Source organism: Aulostomus chinensis, chromosome 3 (assembly GCF_037954235.1).
Source record: "Aulostomus chinensis isolate RoL2024-O1b breed Wild chromosome 3, RoL_Achi_v1.0, whole genome shotgun sequence".
Classification (NCBI taxonomy): Eukaryota; Metazoa; Chordata; class Actinopteri; order Syngnathiformes; family Aulostomidae; genus Aulostomus; species Aulostomus chinensis.
The window spans coordinates 8,909,268-8,929,528 of record NC_141322.1 but is presented as its reverse complement, the minus strand read 5'-3'; the positions used below and the strand labels follow the sequence as shown (position 1 = coordinate 8,929,528).

The 20,261-nt window shown below is 38.1% G+C and overlaps 1 protein-coding gene across 13 annotated transcripts in view; it reads right to left on the bottom strand.

The window, feature by feature from the left end:
• Positions 1–510: 510 nt before the first annotated feature.
• The window catches only part of itpr1b (inositol 1,4,5-trisphosphate receptor, type 1b), a 133,533-nt gene continuing 113,782 nt past the window's right edge, over positions 511–20,261 (bottom strand). For 11 of the 13 annotated variants that reach the window (XM_086198482.1, XM_086198470.1, XM_086198475.1 and 8 more), the window contains 7 exons: positions 18,290–18,479; positions 17,931–18,023; positions 16,583–16,731; positions 13,397–13,562; positions 12,416–12,576; positions 4,625–4,786; positions 511–3,047 (listed from right to left, as the gene is read on the bottom strand). In XM_086198482.1, the coding sequence (XP_086054608.1) occupies positions 2,961–3,047; positions 4,625–4,786; positions 12,416–12,576; positions 13,397–13,562; positions 16,583–16,731; positions 17,931–18,023; positions 18,290–18,479 (1,008 nt within the window). In that variant the 3' untranslated portion in view covers positions 511–2,960. The remainder of the gene's footprint in view (positions 3,048–4,624; positions 4,787–12,415; positions 12,577–13,396; positions 13,563–16,582; positions 16,732–17,930; positions 18,024–18,289; positions 18,480–20,261) is intronic. The other 2 variants (XM_086198480.1, XM_086198479.1) reach the window with 1 other exon arrangement.

The window sequence follows — 20,261 nt, the reverse complement described above, 5'->3', positions numbered from 1 at the left end:
TTGCGATGTAATTCCTTACTGTAACTAAGGAAAAAAACATTTATCTATATCCTGGACAGCATCAAAACTGCCCTCCTTCATTATTATTATTATTATTATTATTATTATTATTGTTGTTGTTGTTATGTAACAATGGCACAATAATTCTTGTCATTGAAACTGAAATAGAAAACGGTATAATTTTTTGTAGGGATCTATACCAGCCTCCAAATCTCTGTAGCACCACAATATTATCATTTAGAATACACTGAAACCTTCTTCTGCAATTTAAATATTGCACTCGGGTGATTTCAATATATTTTCCAATAAGGGAGTCCAGTGGTTTACCGTTTTATCACATTGCTTACTCTCATGGGGGTTGCCGGTTCAAATCCGCCTGTTTGGGGACAATCCTCCCACGATACGCTAGAATCATGCAGCTGTTGACTATACATGCAAAGGAAAGGCAAGTGGTAGGCTTTTTACATCCCAGTATGTTTCATTACTTTGTCTCAGAGTAATGTAATTCCCCATGGTAGATTATGGCTACCAATCTGTCTCAGATGCTATTGCCATCAATTAGAAGCCCACAATGTGGAAAAGGATTAAAAATGCTTTGCCATTGCATTTATGAACAAAACATGAAGTAAAAGCTCCTGAGTTCACTCAAAAGTGAACCCAGCTTCAATAAACAGGGAAACAAAACAAATAACAGCCAAGACATAAAAAATTTATTATTGGAATTTTTATTGACAGCAGTAAAGGGCCCACACCAGCTATCACTCCAGTGAGCTGAACGTCAAGAACAGCTTCCAGGTCAGTAGAGGAGGACATTACACATTTTTTTTCCTAAATATGGAAAATAGGCCTACTTATGATGTAGAATAGAATTATTAAACATAATGTTATTTGCTGAGGGTACTTTATGACAATGATTGTATTTTATATGTGTTTTTTTCTGTTTCTTGTCCCTTCTCCCCTGTCTATAATCATCCATGCTAGCAATGGAAACAGTTAACACCTGATGCTAATTCTCTCACATTCTAATTTGAATTTGAATTTAAGCCTCTGAAAATGATAAAAACAGGATAATATTGATGAAATCCTTATGTGGCACGGTTTATTGTGTAATGACGGACTCATTTTGGTCCCAAAAGCTCAAAATAGTGCGGCCAATATATTATTCATTTTATTTATTTATCCCATGTAGCATTTCATAATCCACTTTAATAAATGTGTGATGTAAAATAATTCATGTTCATGTTAAAAAAAATCACAATCCCTATGATGACCAAATAATCATGGTTATAATTTTTGTTGTACTGTAAAGACCACTGGACTTACAACACCTGGGACCAAATAGCTCTTGGAATGTTTTTGTTCTGATAGCATAAAGCCTAAAACACAGTGTTGCATGACTTTGAGAAGGAAGCAAAATGGATCCAGTTGCTATTATTTCTTACAAAGCCTGAATGATGAGGATACAGAATTTCCCTTGGGGATGAATAAAGTATTCTGATTCTGATACTAATTTATGTGTTCTGAAGTCAATTTCATAATTAGGTACATTCCACTGGTGAAATGGCAATTAAGGGGTTTCAGACACATTTGTATTTAACACACCTTTTCCCTGAAATCCAAAACAATGATTAAGAACATGGATGTTTCATTTTTCATCTGTGAAACATCTTCTAAATGTGTAAATTGTACCCCTCGCTGATTCCTCAAAACAATGTCTGCATTTGTGAAACTGTGACGTTCACCAGGATTATACAACAGTGACTTCTTAACTAATTGTTTCAGCTTATAAAGCCACTGACCTGAACACAGTATGACCCCAGAATCTAGTCCTATTAGGTAAAGTGTGGAGTGTGAACAGACTTTAAAGTAAACAGTTTGGTAACATTTTTGCTAAGACTCTATTTACTTTACTGTGTAAAAACTCCTTATCTTATAATTAAAGACAGTATGCAGATTCAAGTATAATTACATCAATTTAATAAATAATTATACTTTAATGTACAAACTGACAGGGCTTAAATTTGTATTTAATCTTAACATTCATTTAGCATATCTTTTTTCTCAACTGTAAATACAATTGTAATAAAAAAGGAATAATTCTAACAGTAGCATAATGACATTCTAGTGATTTTATATGCAAACAGAAAATGTGGACGAAAACAGGCACAAATGGAACAAGTTTGCTGAAAACCAGTAGAAACATCCTTGTTGACAACTCCTTAGCAAACTATAACAGCATGGAGGTCAAAGAAATGATGCAATAAGATTGTACATGAATTTTAGCCTCAAAAGGAATTTTTTTTTAAAGATGATCATAGAGAATCAGATTCATACAGGTGAAAGAAAACTATATATTGTTAACACGATCTACTATTTCTAGTGAGTCAAGTATGTGCATTTCTAATAAGTAAAAAGTCAACTGAAGCCCAGCTTATTAAATATTATCTCTATAATTGCAGTGGCCATCAAGACAACTCCCTATTTTATCCAGTGACAATAAAAATACAAACTAAAGCACTGTCCCCAGTAAGACATGATTTATGGGACTTAAATCCACACACCAGTGAAGTTGCATATTTAGGTTTATATATTGCACAAAATACAAAAAGAAATCTGATACCTCTTTTGACATAAATAGAAATATGTAAATGAGGGGAATAAAATGAACTCCTCCTGTTGGGCCAGTTTTGAGGTGCTTTCAAGTGAAACCAGTCAAGGCCATGTATTGATCTATTCCATGTATACATGGAAAACATTTGGCACCAAATGGATTGAAAAAAACAAGCTGGGCAAATGTCACTGATAGCAGAAACATCTGCGCAAGGGGTTCAGCTACACATCTACTACCTATGTTATAGTTTTTCTCTACAGTTGCAGGTTACACTCACGCTCGTTGCAGGATACATCAGTTGGAGCATCCTGACAACAGGCAGATGCCTAGCTGCTTCAGGGCTGCATCATTATGCAGGCTGCTGGGGATTAACATTCATGTGTTGAGGATGTCCCAAAAGCCCGATCCGCTGCTTCTGCTTCCTCTGCTCTGTCATCTAGAGACCACAAGAAGGCAGATTTTCAAAAATCACCCTCATTAATCATCTTGGCATCAACATTGTCTTGATTGTTTCATTTATTTGCTCCATGTTACAGAAATGCTGCACAAGCTGCACACTGTTTAACTGCTCACCTCCCCAAAACAGTCCTCTGACAAAAGCATCAGAATACACATTACTAATAACTGAAACTCAGTCAAAAGAAATCAGAGCTCAAGCTACACTTACACAGGTTTTAATATTTATACCAATAGCTTTCAAATGAACAAATCCCATTAACTGAAGGCAATTGCTTGAACCTCAACACTGAATCAACACAATGTTTTGTATTGAGTGTTCCAGGGGAAATGATTTGTTGTGGAAGGGTGTGTTAGTCATTTAAACACAGCAGGAAGAGGGTTTACATTCAGCAGCGGATGCCAGTATTCTAATTTTAAAATCAAGCCAAATTTCCTTGGAATTCAATACAGAGAAGCCTTGTTGCACAGTTTCCTTGTTATGTGCTCCGCAGTGACAGAAAGAAAGCCACAGGGCTAAATCTTCATTGAGGAAGGGGAGAATTTATATTCATAAACACTGTTTCTGGTTTCTGTGCAATTTTACATCCAGCTTTTTTCTGATTGAAATAGGTAGTTAGTAGCTTTTAAAAGTAGCTTTAAAAACAAATGATGCTACTATCACTTTCATTTCCTCCTGTCTGGGTCAAAATTTCTCGGTTGAATACATTTCCTCAGATAGTTCTCATTTCAAGGGTAAAGATATTTTTACAATTCTGTGTACTAGAAACTCAAGATTGCAACTATTATACAATTTTCATCCTTGAGTTTTGGCAGCGGTGTATATTCTCACACAAATCAGTGATTTGGAGAGTTTTATTACTCTTTAAATATTTAAAGGAGTCCCTCTTTTACAAAATAATCATTCCCCTAACCACTCTAATGGCAACAAGGACTGCAACTTCTGTCATCAATTAACTGAATGATTATTAATGTGATTTCTTAAATAGTCTATAGTGTCAAGCTAAAAGTGACACGTTTAAATAGCTTCTTTTGCCCAATCCAACAGTCCAAAATTCAAAGACTCATCATTTTCTATCATAAGAGACAAAAATCTGCAAATTCTTATGTTTAAGAGTATAGAACAAGCAAATGTTTGACATTTTGCTCAAAAGAAGGCTTAAATAATTAATTCATTGATGATCAGCATAACTGGCAGTTAATTTTGTTTTGTTCAACGAACTGATAAATTATTGTAGCTCTTAACCATTTATGAGCTTTATCATCTGTACACTCCTTAACACTTAAAGGTTTTATCAGAAAGCAGTAGGAAATAAAACAAAAGTACAATTTTGGCCAACAGGCCAATGATGAAATCAGTGGAAACTACAGACGTAGTGCAGTTTCACAAACTGTGTTGTGAACAATGAGTCATACGCTTTTGCTTTTAGTAAGCTCCTCATCTAAAAGTCAGTCCACCACAAACAAACAAACAACACCTGCTGTCTGCATTTCCAGTGAAGTGACTTCACATTAATGGCAAAGTCTCTGGCTCTGTCAGGGTTCTGGCTATCTGACCTGCTCTTTGAGCTCAGTCAGCTGGCCCGAGAGGTTTGACACCAATTTCATGGTGGACTCCAGTTTCTCCTGAAGGTTTCTGATTTCATTCTGCTCCCCGTCTGCATCACTGCTGACCAAGGACATGGCCCGCATTCGTGGGAACCAGTCCAAGTTGTGCTCCTGGGAAACAGAGATCTGGATTAAGGCCAGCACAACAACAAAAAAGGACAAGGATTTATGACACTGTGATACTTTGAACATATGCTGTTGTTTGTAATTCACCAGGACTTTTTTCAAAAATCAATACCTGAAGTAAGCTTATGCAATGTTTATCTTTACAAGCATAACAATATTTCACATGTTAAAACATAACTGACAATAAGTATTTAAGTGTACCCAGCCGTTATCATTTGTATTTGCATTTTTTGTTTTTTTTGCTGTAGACCATGTTGTGTCTATGTGCATGTGTATGGTGATTTAAAACCTACTTGAAAAGTAGAATAAAACTAATCAGCAGGGACTTTCCAAGTTACAATCACATGGGATATGAGGCCATTCTTGAAATGACTTTTAACAGGCACTTTACTTGTTAGGGAGGAAATGTTTTTCCATCATGAATAGTGTCACTATTTAAACGACATAGCTGTGCAAAAAAAGTGGACAAGTTAAACTTTTTTTCATGTAAATTTCATGAGATGCTGTTTTTGAGACTTCATATCGTATATCGTTAATTTGATTGGTACATCTCTTTATCCCATAAATCTGATGCAACAATAAGGTTGTTCTCAGTTTAAGACCTGATGTGAGATCCTCACCATTTTAGGCGTTTGTTGACTTTTTATAGATGTTAAGTGAATACGAAGGCAAAGGAAGGTCATTTTATATTGGAGCCAAAAATCAAAACTTTTTCGTTTTTATTTTGTGTTTATATCGGCTACAGAAGCCAAAAAATCAAGGTTTTATTGGATGTTGACAATTGTATCTATCTATTTTTCAGAAAATGCTCATGGTTAAGGACGTTGTTGTTCTAAATGGTTTATCAATCCAGCAGTCCTTAACTGAATACAAATTGCCTCAACACACACAAAACTATGTTTGCGAGTCATCCATAGGTGCTGATTTTAATCTCATCGATAGACCTCACTTAACTGTTGCATTGGTTTGGGCGAGCTACTAACAGGTACCCCTCTGATATATTTCAACAGAAAGACATCGTTCAAGAATAAGTTGAATCTGTAACATTAAAGTACATTTGCTGAAAGAACTAATTTCACCTAACACAGTTCGGAGGGGCGCTAAACTTTTAATATACTTAAAGAAGATATAGCACAAGTATGATAAGTTACATGGTGTACTACATTTTTATTTTGTAAAATGGCCAGCTGCTGAATTCAAAACAGAGCAAAGGCCACTTGATTACATTCCTTCAAGCTTCTTTTGCCGTTGGCACTTGAGTATCACATGCCAGTGCAATTGTGCACAATCTGAAACTGCTTCCAAATTAGCCTAAAACATGTCAAAGCATCCATGTTAAACTCCTCCCAACAAAAATAACTATCCCACACACTCATACCACTGTCATGAGGTCTCAATGAGCAGACCTATGTATCATGAATGAGTGGGAAGGCAATGTGTTACCACTGAGGTCACAAGCCAGAATACAGAATAAGTGTTGAGGAACAGAGGGCTGAAAAAGTCCCTTGGTTAGAGCAGTCTGTTTTTGAGATAGGGGCAAGTGAGGTGGCCATCCAACCAGCAAAACAAGGTCTGGGTCAGATGGCAGGCTGAGGGGAATCACACAACACTAAAATAATGAGTAACATACACTCATTGTGAAAGAAGCGCAGAACTGTTGTGAGCAAGTTCCACTTCCTGAATGAAAAGGAAAGGCATTTTACCTGTGTTTTAATCCCCCATCACACACTGCCCAGCTTGAGTAGGCTTGTTCCAAAATACACACATAATTTGCAATATCAGTAAAAAAGTAAGGGGTTTTAAATTGAAGTGTTTGCCAAAGCTTTAACAATTAAAATTTGAATTTCTTAAATATATCTTTCCATTACATTTTCCCACACTTAGCTCTGCATGCATTCTGAGAGACAAAAGCTAAACATGACAGAGGTCATTTCCCCATTTTATATTCTGCCTTGAAGCCAAAGGCACATGTGTGCCTTTTTTGGATGACTTTATCATTAGCGGCCCCTCTGGTTTCATCACTAGTGTTTGCAAAAGACAACCCTTACAGTAAACTGAGAAGTAAAGCAAAAGACTTAAGACTCTGCATCACAGTGCTTCATTGGAGATGACGGATGTACATTTTTCATTATTAAAACCGCACAGGCCATGACTGAGAAAAAGGATGCTTTGTGGTTAAAAGAGGAACACAAAACATCACCGTCATCCCACAGGCCACTGTGTTGGCCGCCAACGAACTCAACAAATGTAAAAAAAAAAAAAAAAAAAGCAAAAAATTTCTCACACAATTGAACAGATGCAGGAGCACTACAGTACTATACTGCCATGTCTTCAGGCAATAAATGCGATATGAATTGGGGCAATGGGTGTGTATGTGCATGTGTGCAGGCACGCATGCGTGTGTGTGTGTGTGCGCCTGTGTGTGTGTGCGTGTGTGTGAGGGAGAGAGAGAGAGAAGTCTTTGTACACTGTATACGTGACACTTACCCAGAGCCCTTCAACACTGACGTCAATTGCAGTCATTGTCAGAGTAGTCTGATTTATACACCCCCTCTGTCCTGGTGCTCCTTCAACTTTAATTCAGAATCAAATACAGTGAGGAGATAGTGCAGACTGCTGCGTGGTCATGTTCATTCATATTGTGAGCATGCAGCTGGAGCACAAAGCCAGAATGTGCAGCTGGTTCATGGTTTGTGCCAATGTTAGCAACAAACAAACAATCAAATCAAGATGGAAAAATAATCACCAATTTGGATTCAGTTGGATTGAGTTTGGATTAAGCTGAGGCTATAGTGTGTAGTGTTGGTAAAGTTCATGGCAGTGAATCCATGAAACCAGTGCACCTCAGATGACACTTTTTAATCAAACACCCAGGGCTGAAAGACAAAATGCTGGAATTTTTGCGCTTCAAACATGTGATACACCAGCAGCAATGGCACAGGAAGCCTTGCACTGTGGCAGCCTCCACAAAGAGAAAGCCGGCTAGTTGCACAAATTCAGCGAGCAGGTGTCTGCCATTAGCCGAAGACAGGAGACACATCAGGCCGTTAAAAAGTTAACATTTCAAATCAACAAATCTGTGTGAGAGAACGTCTCTGAAATTAACTACAATCAAAACCATATACAGAAGCAGGACTGGCATCAGTTGAACCAGACTTTACAGGGACACCATGAACATTACGTTTTTGTAAATTGGAAATATACGTATTTCCATGCTGGTCAGCAGTCAGCTTATAATATTGTATCATGTGGAATTGACCTTTGTAATCAACTACACAATCGTACTTCTGAACCTTTGGCCATTATTGCAATAAGACATGAGTTTGCGACCACCTGATGGGGCTTGCCTGAGTGACATACTAGATACTCATGTGTGTCCACATGACACTTCCTCGGCCAAAGTTACAGTATTATCTGTATTTAGCCTACAAATGTTCCTATAACTATGTGTGTATATTTGTTTTCACTGGGTGCATGTAACTGTGTCTAAAAGACAGCCCATTTTTAAGACAGTTGTGTGGAAGAAAGGCCAGTTGTCATCTTACTGTGTGTTCACACCGGACGCCAACATGAATTTTGCGTCGCGTCATTCGCGCGAATTTGACGCCGGATCATTTGAGTGTCCATTTGTGTCATTCGCGCGAATACGCAAATTCGCTCAACTGCCCGAGTAGCGAGTATTTCCGGCAACGTTTCCTTCCGCCATTTCACCATGAATATTCACATAACTGTTGTGTTGTACCTGCCGTGGAAGGCAGAAATACGTCGGAAAACTAAACGCCGTCGTATCTGGGTTATCAACACCATCTAGAGGCAAGCTCAGCTCGGTGAATTTCCCCGCTGGGTGAACCAAGCTCCTCCAAGGGCTCCGTCTGGATAACTGCCGCTTTAAGCAGTATTTTCGGATGACGACTGGCCAGTTTAATGACCTGCTAGCTAGGATCGGTGACAGAATGTAACGAATGGACACTAATTTATTCAACCGGTTCTTGTAATTTTGACATGTAGTGTCATATAGCACCGGGTTTCCACACATAGCCACAATCAACTTGTCCACCATCTTGTCAGTCACAGTCAGTCAGCTGTGACGTCGGGACATCCTCAACGCTGATTGGCTGTCTTGACGCGAATTTTTCGCCAAAGTTCAATATTTTCAACTTGCGCGAATGGCGAATATTTCACCTCGGGAATTTTGCGGCTCGAATATTTCACCTCACGAATATTTCACCCTCACGTCATTCGCGCCGCCAGACTGAAAATTTCGCATCATTCGCGTGTGGGGCGGTCAACTTCAGTCGTGGCCAATATCAACTTTGTAGTAGATTTGGCGATGAACTTGACATGGATGATAAAATATGTACAGGTTACTTTTCTCAGTAGGAAACACTGTTTTACAAAGTAAGTGTAAAGTTTATTGTCAAAAAATGGGGGAAAGTATGGCCTGCTAACACAAACAGTATGAATTATATTCAATGAATAACACAGTACATGAGCTACTGCTGAGTGTACAGAAAGGTAAAACACATACTTCTCTGCAGTAGTAGGTTTACTTCTTTTTTTTAATGGTATAAAATAGATTTCTAATGTTCAATTGCATTTGTTGCACTTTAACTTTTTTGTTTCTAAAATAAAACGTCTACTTAACGAAAAATGCTAATCTCCATGGATAACATGGCAAAAGAGACAAAACCACATGGAGGCCCTGCATCAAACACAAGCATTTGAACCTGAGACCTGATGTTAAGGATGACTGAGTCAGGTGACAAGGGTCAATAGGTTCTTTCACAATGTGTCCCAGGTCTGTTCTCATCTTATCCTGTCTGATCGGGAATGCACTTTTGACAAACTCCCTTTCCTTTGGGAAGGTGGAAGGTTAATGGAGGAGAGGATGGGGGTTAATCCCAAATCACGTGGTTCCTCACAAGACTGAGCAGGGTTCCCGCCAGTCCCTGTTCCCTCAGCAGCCAACAGCATTTTTTACAACAGCATTCTTAATCTACTTTAAGAACAGTTCACCTTACCCAGGGGTCTTGAAGAAGTACTTATGCTCAAACAAATAGACAGAGTGCTAGATGAACAGCAAGAACATTACTGCTAACTCCACACACATTGTCTCAACTGCACAAGTTATTACTTAACAGAGCAAGCTACTTGCATAAAAGAATGTGATGAAAACACAACTTTAAAAATCCCCAGTGCATAATAATCCTAGCAAGCATCTGATGAGAATGTGTCAGAAACCGACAGCAGTACTAGTGTGTCAGGGAAGCAACCACTTCAGAGGGAGGGGCTTTCCTACAGCAGTTAAAAACTGCTTCTATGATTCTGATGCAACAATCAAAGCAATCACTGACCTTTCTAGTTGTTTTTTTTTAATGGAAGATGTTCATTGACCTCCTGTTGCTAATCTAATTGCACTGTAAAGAGCCCAGTGCAGCTTAAAAAATGTGTGTATCTATAAAGTCATTGCCAAGCCAACAAAAAGTTCTCATGCATAATTAAAAAAATTAAATAAAAAGAAATTATAGATAAATTCTTATATACATTTTAAAATCATTTTAATCATGCTTTTAAAAGTAACAATTTCAAATTCTTCATGTAAAAACAAATATTTTCACATTTTGTCATATTCCAAGTAATTTTTTCATTGCTTTTAAATATTACGTTTTTTTTTTTTAAGCAATTTAATGAGTAGCACGCCTTTTCTTTCCATATCCGTTACAATCCTATGTCCTCCTTTTTGGTCATCTTGTTTGATAAGTTTGAATTTTTTTTATAGCCTCAATTGAATCAGAATGGTCCCTCACAACCACACTTACACTACTGAAAAAAAAATACAAAAATCATAAGGCTTCTGCCTAAAAAAGTGCCAATCATTAAACAATGTGCTGGGTGAGATCAGTGTCAATGTTTTTGTGTGTGTTTGTGTGTGTGCATGTGTGTGTGTTTGTGTGTGTATGTGTGTGTGTGCCAACCTCAGCCAGCAGACTGCCTGAATGTTAATTCTCCATTCACAAAGCTGACTGATGTGAAAACACTGGAAGAATCCGAGTTCATGAAGGACAGGATTGTATAATGCACTCTTACATAAATTGTACATAGATATACAGACGACACAACTTACATATAAATTGTATTTGTTGATCAAACTTTGTAAGTTGTAAAACTGAATTGATATGTAGATGAAGCAAAACTCAGTCTCTCTCTCTCTCTCACACACACACACACACACACACACACACACACACACACACACGATAACACTTGAGTCACATTTTACTATTACTCAAAAATATTTCACACGTAATTGGACAAAAAAATTACCCAAAGTCAATCAGTGAGATCAACAACAGAAGCTGAAGCTAGTCGGAGAAAAAAAGAAAAAAAAAGTCTTTTGCAACATTCTCTGCTCTTCTTGCAATGATGAAATACTCTAAGGGAAATCTATGTTACCCTCTCCAGAAGCTGCCGTTGTTGTTTTGTTGTCATGCCTAAACCACAACTATATGTTCTCAAAGGACAGAGATTGGTCAGAACAAGGGGTGGTTCTGAAAAAAAAATGCATAACTTTAAGCCTAAATAGATGATTCTGATGTGATTTTGTGATATCACAATCTAGTAAAACCAGCTGTCTACAAGATAAATGTTAATATGTCAATAATCAGGACACCCATACAAGATTCAACCTTTACTCTCGAGTGTATATTTGTTGTTACCCCACCAGTCACTTGGATAAGCATAACAGTATCAGCTGAGCCGCTGACCAAGACCAGTGCTCGGATCTTAAAATTGTAATTGTAATTGTTGCTAAATTTGAAGATGCGTGGATAAATCTATCCATGGAAAAACAAAAAAACCTTTGCTAACCAAGCAGTTTATGTTTATATGTGTAGTGTTTGGGCAATCACAAACTCTTGAAAACATTAGCTTAAGTTAGCTAGCTAAGTGAAGAGTGATTATTTAATGTCCTTGTAGTGAAAAGAAAAGTAGCCACTCATACCAGCTTGAACTCAGATCCACAAATTACAAACCATGCTCACGAGCACTAGTCATTTGGGGTGAGTGAGCATTGCTTTGGCCATCAAGGTTTAAGACTAGCAAAGGGTGACTTTAATTTCTCATCTCTGTTTTAATGCTGTTGCTACGGATCGACCTTCTTGCTGAAGTACTAAAATAGGTTTATAGGCGTCAACTTTCTGTTCACTTTGTTTTCAGGTATTACTCACACCACATGTATTATCAAGCAAAAAGGATCACGATGCAAGTCTTATATTCTGAGATACTATCGCCACATAATTATTTTGCTGTATATTGTTGTATAATCAGAATAATACACTCAAGGGTGCTCCTCTATCATCACATCAACAACAGTGATGAAGTAAGGAACAAAGTGCTTTGGCCAAGTTTCCACAGCCAAACAGAAGTATTGCTTTATGAAACTGCAGTTCTGTTGAGTTCTTTATAAGGGACATGAATTGTCCCTTGTGACAGCAAACAATGTGAGGTGGAGCTGAAAGAGTTAAAGATTTCATCAAAGTATCCAAACACAGCCCTCTCTCAGAATAATAAAACAGTCCCGACAGTGTAGACATTTTGACAAGACAACTTTTTTACCCGGATCATTTCAGCGACATAGCTCTCTGGGCCAGTGTACTCCGTTGAATCCTTGACTTTCACCAGGACGATGAAGAACAGGTAATGCCACATGTTGTGCTCCACTTTGATGTGTTCTTCAAAGGTTACGGTCTTATTGTCAAATTTGTCTCTCTCCAAACCTAAATGCCAAACACAAAAGACAGCCCACATAGACAACCACAAACAACCCATATTAAAAAAAAGTTATCTAACTTCTTTGGAGAAGTGAAGAAATACTACTTTTGTGTGGTAACATGACATAAATTTTTCTTGTGACCAAAATTAAGAGGGGGAAAAACAAGAGGAAATGTGGTCACAAGGAAATGAACAGATAGAACTACTGATGTTTGTTGCACTGAATTGAGTGCTATCATTCATATTGTCTTTTCACATTGTTTGGCTAATCAGGAATATCCCTTGAGATTGCTCAATACAAAGCTAGAAGAACCAAGGATTGTTGTGGTTCAACGCCCCAGAAGTCACTGATTACTAACGGAGGAGGGACAGTCTCTGACATGGTCAAGATCCGTCAACACCCCTCCTCAACAGCAGTACCTGATATGAGTAACCACTAATTCTTAAAAAAGGCATTATGATTTTTATTCCACCCAGAAAACTCAACTGTCATTTTGCAAATAGGCCTAATGTGATGCTGCAGTTGAAGTTTCACGCTCACACCAGAACAAGCTAATACAAGACCTCTGGTTTGAATCACGTGATTTCACCATCACTTGCAAGCCTCTGTTTTCACACAGTGACTTCAATGTCACTACAAAGCATTTCCACTTGATTCACTTTGAAGAAGTGAGGATTACTTCTGTAAAATGAAGATGGAAGACATGTCAAAGGTCATGGGTCATGTTCTCATCATGTTGACAAACTAGAGTGTGTGTCAGCTGCTGAGTGGGCAGAATTGCTATGGTGACAAATAACAGTAAATGTTTCGATTGAACTCCTCACCGCAAATAAAACATGTTGTCTTGAGGATTTCTTCTTTCTTCTGTTTCTCACTTCTTAGGTCAGCAAATGTATCAATGATGACACCAAAGATTAGGTTGAGGACAATGATGATAACCATGAAGAAGAAGAGCAGATCATAGATCACTCTGGCTGCAAAAAGGGGCTCCTGTTGACATAAAGAGGAAGAAAATGTAAGATTTCACAGTCTGAACTGCTGAAGTGCCATTTCAAGGAGAATCTCCAAATCTCCAGGGACAGCAATGCCTGTAGTTTATCCATTTTGAAGTAATAACTGATTATAGGCTAATGTCCCTTGGGAATGGATCACATTTTTAGTGTTTTTGATGAATCAGGTAAGAAAAATGACTCGTATTGACTGATAAGACCCGATCAGGTTGTAGATGTCAGTTACTGCATTATCATTTTCAGATGCCCATCCACACAAATGTGTTCACCAGTTTTCTGTATGGTCTCTGTTTCAGGATTTTGAAAACGCTGAAGTAGTGTACAGCAAAAACTTAGCAAAAGTTGTATGCTTTAAAATAACAATTATAGATGCCGATCATGAAATGTCAGGTGGTTTGTTTCACAGAGTCATTTGAGAAGTCACCCACATCAGGGGTTACTGTTGTTGCAAAGAATTAATACTCTGATTGAGCTGATGCTATAGCATCACTTACATGGATCTTTCTCACTTTTGTCTCACCAAAACCAGACAAGAGACCAACCTGCTGAACCACTTCAAGAGCGAACACAAACACATAAATGTAAGCCTCGCAAGAAGGATGGTCCTGTAACCTTGTGAAACCAGCTGTCTTACAAGATAAAATGAATGTAGCCTCATCAATCCTGATCATAATATTGATACGTTTTTCATTGGAAGCTGGTTAAGGTTGTATTTGTCATTATACATACATCATTTTATTGATCATACCATGTCATTTTTATTTTATGTGTATTCAGTATCTAAGTTTTAAAGGTGATCATACACAGGCACTGATTTGTTGAGTAATTTGGAAAATTGAGATTCTAAAAGTCTATCTTCTATCAAATCATTTATCTACAACAGTCCATCTATCCATCCATTGTCTTTCACTTATTCCTACATTAAGGGTCGTGGGGGGGCTGGAGCCTATCCCAGCGCCAACGGCGAGAGGCGGGGTTCACCCTGGACAGGTTGCCAGTCCATCGCAGGGCCAACATACAGAGACAAACAACCAGTCACAATCACATTCATACCTACGGTCAATTTAGAGTATTCAATTAGCCCAGTCCCCAATTGCATGTCTTTGGATGGTGGGAGGAAGCCGCAGTACCCAGAGAGAACCCACGCAGGCACAGGGAGAACATGCAAACCCCACAAAGGAAGATCCCGTGCCCGAGCCAGGACTCAAACCCGGAACCTTCTTGCTGTGAGGCGACAGTGCTAACCACTGCACCACCGTGCAGCCCCTATCTAAAATAGTGTATTCATTAATTATGAATTTCTGGACAAAAAAATGTAAAATGGCTAATAAAAAGGAGAAACTGGCGCGTGAGAAATTATCAAGCCACAATTGCAGTCCAGTGTGTGGAAACACTTTGGCTTTCGCAAAGACAGAGCTGTTGTAAATAAGTTGCTGGCTGTTTGTAGGATATGTAAAAGTAAAGGTTTACCACAGTTAAATCAACCTGAAGAGGTGTTGGTTGCACTTTTATTTTGATATTAAATATTGTATAATTTTTATATTCAAAAACAAAAGCAAAAGTGGCAGGGAATCATACTGTCAAATCAACCTAAAGAGATGTTGGTTGATTGTAAATATTGTACTATTTTTATATTGCAAAACAAAAGCAGTAGTAAGTGCAGTGGTTGCACTTACTGTACTTTTATTGAAAATGTGTTCAATATTGAAAATGAGAGCAGAAAAGTTTAACCTCCTGTTAATTCAACCTGAAGTGTTGGTTGCACTTTATTCAAACAAAATGTGAATCTATTTTCCATTAATTGTTGTTTACTTGTTGTTTGTTTGTATCCATAATTAATTTATGTCTGATCCGCATACCAGGAACAACATGGATCTAGGAAACTTCACATGCACTGTCCAGTAATCAAGTATTTATTTCAAAGTCAAACTGGTAGAATTTTTGGCTAAAAAGATACTGAATCGATTTCAAGTCACTGAATCTTTTTGGATGGTATCGTTCTAAATGAACCAATTTCCAAATTCCCCACTGAGGGATGAATAAATGTTATCTTTGAATCGTATTGGTAACCAAAAAAATTGTGATATGAATAGAATCATTGTTAAAAACGAATCTTAACACCCAAATTCTGGGGCAAGCTGTGGATCTAACACATATTCTGATAATGTACGTACTCATCCGCACCCTGGATTAGTGCTCTTAATGCTGTTTTGGCCAGATTTGGAGTTAAGAAAGCTGTATGTGTGACCTCTTTGTCCATTTTGCAAAGCTAATGTTTCATATAGTGTCTAATGTATTCTTCACTGCACTTTTTGTGGAGATCCTCATCCATCCGAGAATGAATTAGCCAACAATATTGAATGGTCATTGTTGTCTGGTTTCTGCATGAACATGTAACACAAAAATTTGAGAATATCAAATAAACTTTATGGCGATCCTCCCAACAACAATATTGGTTTAATCAATTTTCTTGACTGATATTGCAAATGTGATATGATTCATAATATCAGACAGAATCATCATACTTGTGTCATGAGTCACATTTGAAATAAAAAAAAAAACCTAAACATATGGAAAACAATACTGATTGGGTGCTTTTTTGCAGGGATCTGTACCACCACAGTACTTTTAAACACACATTCTGACTTTATCAAAGGTCATTTTAATACAATTTTGATTAACTGTACAGCCCTATCTCAGTTATATTAACCTTTCTTACTGTCAATTTCGATTATCAAATAATAAAATTCCCAGCCCTACATACAGTGCCACAAACTTCAGACCTTGTTGTTAATGACACAGACACTATGTGCTGCTTGAGGACAGTGATGCATCAACACTGCAGCTGATCACATTCTTTTCTACTAACACAACAATGAGCACAAGCTCAAGTACATTTCCTTAATCATATGAGTTTGTTCCAGACATAGGATAGAGCACTCGATATCAGACTTCACTTTGGTGTGATTCTTCCTTTCCATTGAGATTCTGTTCTTGTACCTCTTTAGATGGCTTCCGCAGGACATCACCAACACCACCTCCACTCCTCAGGCCATGGCTTAGTACTGTGACAATGCACATGAGTAAGGAGTCACATGTCCGCTCCTTGTCCTCGATCACCACCGCTGGTGGCTGGGTGGCAAGTGGCGCTATGGGGAAATACAGGAGTTAAGTTGCCATTCCTTGTTTAAACTGAAGAAGCTTTTACATAGTCTGTAATGTACAATGTACCACATCACAGTAAAAACAACCTGCTGTAATAACAGCCTCTGTGTGAATTCATATAGCATTCCAGTTCATAGATGTAATACCATGTTCCACCTGTTTGTTTTCATCTACTTTGATACAGATGGTGAGACTTAGCTGTGCGGCCCTGTTTCTCTCTCCTTTCTACCCCTCCATCTCTCTCTCCTCTTATCCCCCTGCCCCCCAACCCTCTCTCTTCTCTCCACCCCCAACCCCATCTCTCTCCACCCACTCTTAACCCTAACTGGTTGAGGCGGATAGCCACGCACTCTAAGCCCAATTCTGCCTGAGGATTCTTCCTGTTATAAGGGAGTTTTTTCTCACCACTGTTGCTGAGTGCTTGCTCATGTGGGAAACGTTGGGTCTCTTTCATCTGAATTAAAGAGTAAGGTCCGCAACCTGCTCTTTGTGTAAAGTGCCTTGAGATGGCCTTTGTTGTGATTTGGCGCTGTATAAATAATGACTGATTGATTTATAATATTCATGCCTTGAAAAGTAAAAAATACATTGCTATGACCTACCAATGAAGCCTTTGAACATAAATTTATAAAAAGAAAATGTAGCCCTAATTACCTCTGGCACAATGTTAATGTTTTCACCAGAGTCTGTTGGTTTGCTGGTCTCTCAGCAGAAATATGTGAAAACTACCAATACTATGTTTGAAAAACTGCTTTTTGTCCTTGGTGGAGGTCTGTTCTTTACAGAATATTCCTCCAGTTGAATTGTTAAAATATAAGTCCTTATTTCATTCCGTAGACAAGACAAGGTCCCCACCAGTTTGAGGGCATTTTAATCTAAAATTGGAGGCTTTTCCCATAAAGGTCAGAAGGGTTTGTAAGAACTCCCAGTTTTAGGAGACGAGCTTCCTGCGCCATCACTGAGCAGACCCATTGACCTACTTATAGCTGATGGTAATTAATCCCTGACCTTTCAACCCAAGCCCCTGAAGAGTATTTAAGGTTTAGACACATAAGAAGTCTAAACCCCTAAGTGTATCCCCTGACAGACAGACAGACAGACAGACACGCACGCACGCACACACACACGCACACACACACACACACGTATATATCTTTGATAAAAATAAAAACTCTCTCCTTACCATCCAACATTGCCTCTGTTGAACAGTTCTCCTCGTTTCCTTTCTCACACGATCTTCCAGAGAAGAACTCTCCCACCATACTGGCTCCCTGATCTGTTCACAAACAAGGAATAGTTGTATTGTGCAGTTCATAAATGGCAAGTATTTCATATAATTGGTGGTGTCCTTTATGTTGACACAACAACATAGCTAGCCTTCATTTTGTATTTATACATGTTCTTTGACCATATACATTCTCACCAACATTCATCATGTACTTGTACAGCCGAAAAACATACTGATTGTTTCTCCATCTAGGTCATGCAGATCAAGTGATTTATGTTGTGAGGGCATGAGAAGAAATTTGTACTCCTGTACACCTAGTGTTTTGTTGGGTATCCTGTCGACTGCCAGGATGAAATCGTCTTTGAAGAAGATGTAGCCCACAATGGAGAAAAGATACACAAGTATAAGAGCCAGTACAGCTGTGAGAACAATGGAGCGGCCATTGCGGGTCACACTCTTTATGACGTTCAGCAAGGTCTCTTCTCTGTACACCAGATCAAAGAGCTGGAAGGAAGATGCATAAAGAGTTAAGTTAGAGTCTGATTTTGTAATGGAATCAGAATTTGTGTTGAAATGTGAAATTTATGGATCATTACCCTTGTTTCAATCTGCCAAAATGACAAGATTAAATGCTGGTGGCTCATTTATCATATTTTGTCTAAATACCATTTTAGTGACTAGACTTGCAAGCAACTATGAGACAACAGTGTAAGAAAAGTTATTAAAAAATATGTTAACTTTGTGCCACAGAGCAATGTGTTGACAGTTTGAACCAAAATTGGCATAGATGTTCAAGGGCACATGACTAACATTTGGGGCAAGTTACATTCTAGTCAAAGCATCTTTAGTTGAGATACACAGCACTTCCTGTTTTGACTAAAACATTGTTTGTTTAAAACCTTTACATTTTTATATTACCAAAATTCTTTTGACAACTTTTAATCTGCAGTGTTATAACATTATGTGTGCATTTTTTTGTCTAAAATGGATGAACAGCCTAAAAAAGTTTGAAGTGTGTTTTTGTCAATCACTTGCAAATTTGTTCCTGTTCAGCACCAAATTTGGGCATCATCTGAAATGCCTGGACCAATGTTCATGATAATTGGACAAAATGTTGCAAAGCTACACAACACTTCCTCTGTCTGTCTATGGCAATGTGCATGAAGTAGATTGGTGATAACTTTTATAACTTTAATGTCATGTCAGTTTCTTCCTTTTCTCTCTCTCCTTTTCTCTGTCCTTCTCTTTCCTTCTGTATATCGGTCTTCCTCCATTATCTGTCCCTGTCTCTGCCCTGCTCTCCTGCTCTCTTTCCCCCAACTGGTCAAAGCAGAAGGCCGTCCCCATTGAGCCTGTATCTGCTCAATGTTCCTGCCTGTTAAAAGGAAGGTTTTCGTCACCGCTGTTGTCTGATGTGCTTACTGATGGAGAATTGTTGGGCGTAAATTCATTGGAGTGTGGTAGTAGACCTGCTCTACTTGTAAAGTGTCATGAGATAACTTTTGTTGTGGTTTGGCGCTATATAAATAAAATTTAATTGACTTGACTTGACTTAATGATATCAAAATTCTTATGACAACTTTTTTTCGTGAGTGTCAATAGACTGCAATTGCAATGTGTTGTGCTTATCGGATGCAGACCTGAAGAGGAGTTTGTAAAAGTAGGTTTTCCATTTTTGCAATTTCGTCAAAAAATTATGAGTCATATATCATCAGATTCAGCTCACTTCAGGAAATAGGTGAATAAAAGACTTGTGATGTGCGATGTCGCATGTAGATGTTACAGGCCAATACAGAAATGCGTTATTTTGAGTTTCTGTCAATGATGGCCTACTCTACACTGACCCCCAGTTTCGTGTCTGTGAAAATGTTTCTGTTGGAAAACATAGTCTTTTCAAGTACAACCTAGCCATGTAATTTTTATTCTTGACAATCAATGTGGAGAAGTGAACTACTGCACCAAATCTGTTGCTGATTGTAATTGTGATTGAGATATTATTTATTTGTAGCTTTGGCACCACCTTTTGGTGTGGTCAATTGTGGCGTCAGTTTAATAAAAGTTCAGTGATGCATGGGACAAATAATCTACAGTTTGGTGATGAAAGGACTTTCTGTTACCAAGATATTAGACCACTTCCTGTTGATACTGCATCACACAAGAAGTTGTTCCTTTATAACTTCTGCAATTCGCATGCGAATAATTCATGTGTCTTGGGTGTACCACAAAATGATGGGCACATGCAATTTCTAGCTTCTGAAGTATGTGAAAATTACTCCAGACATGAAA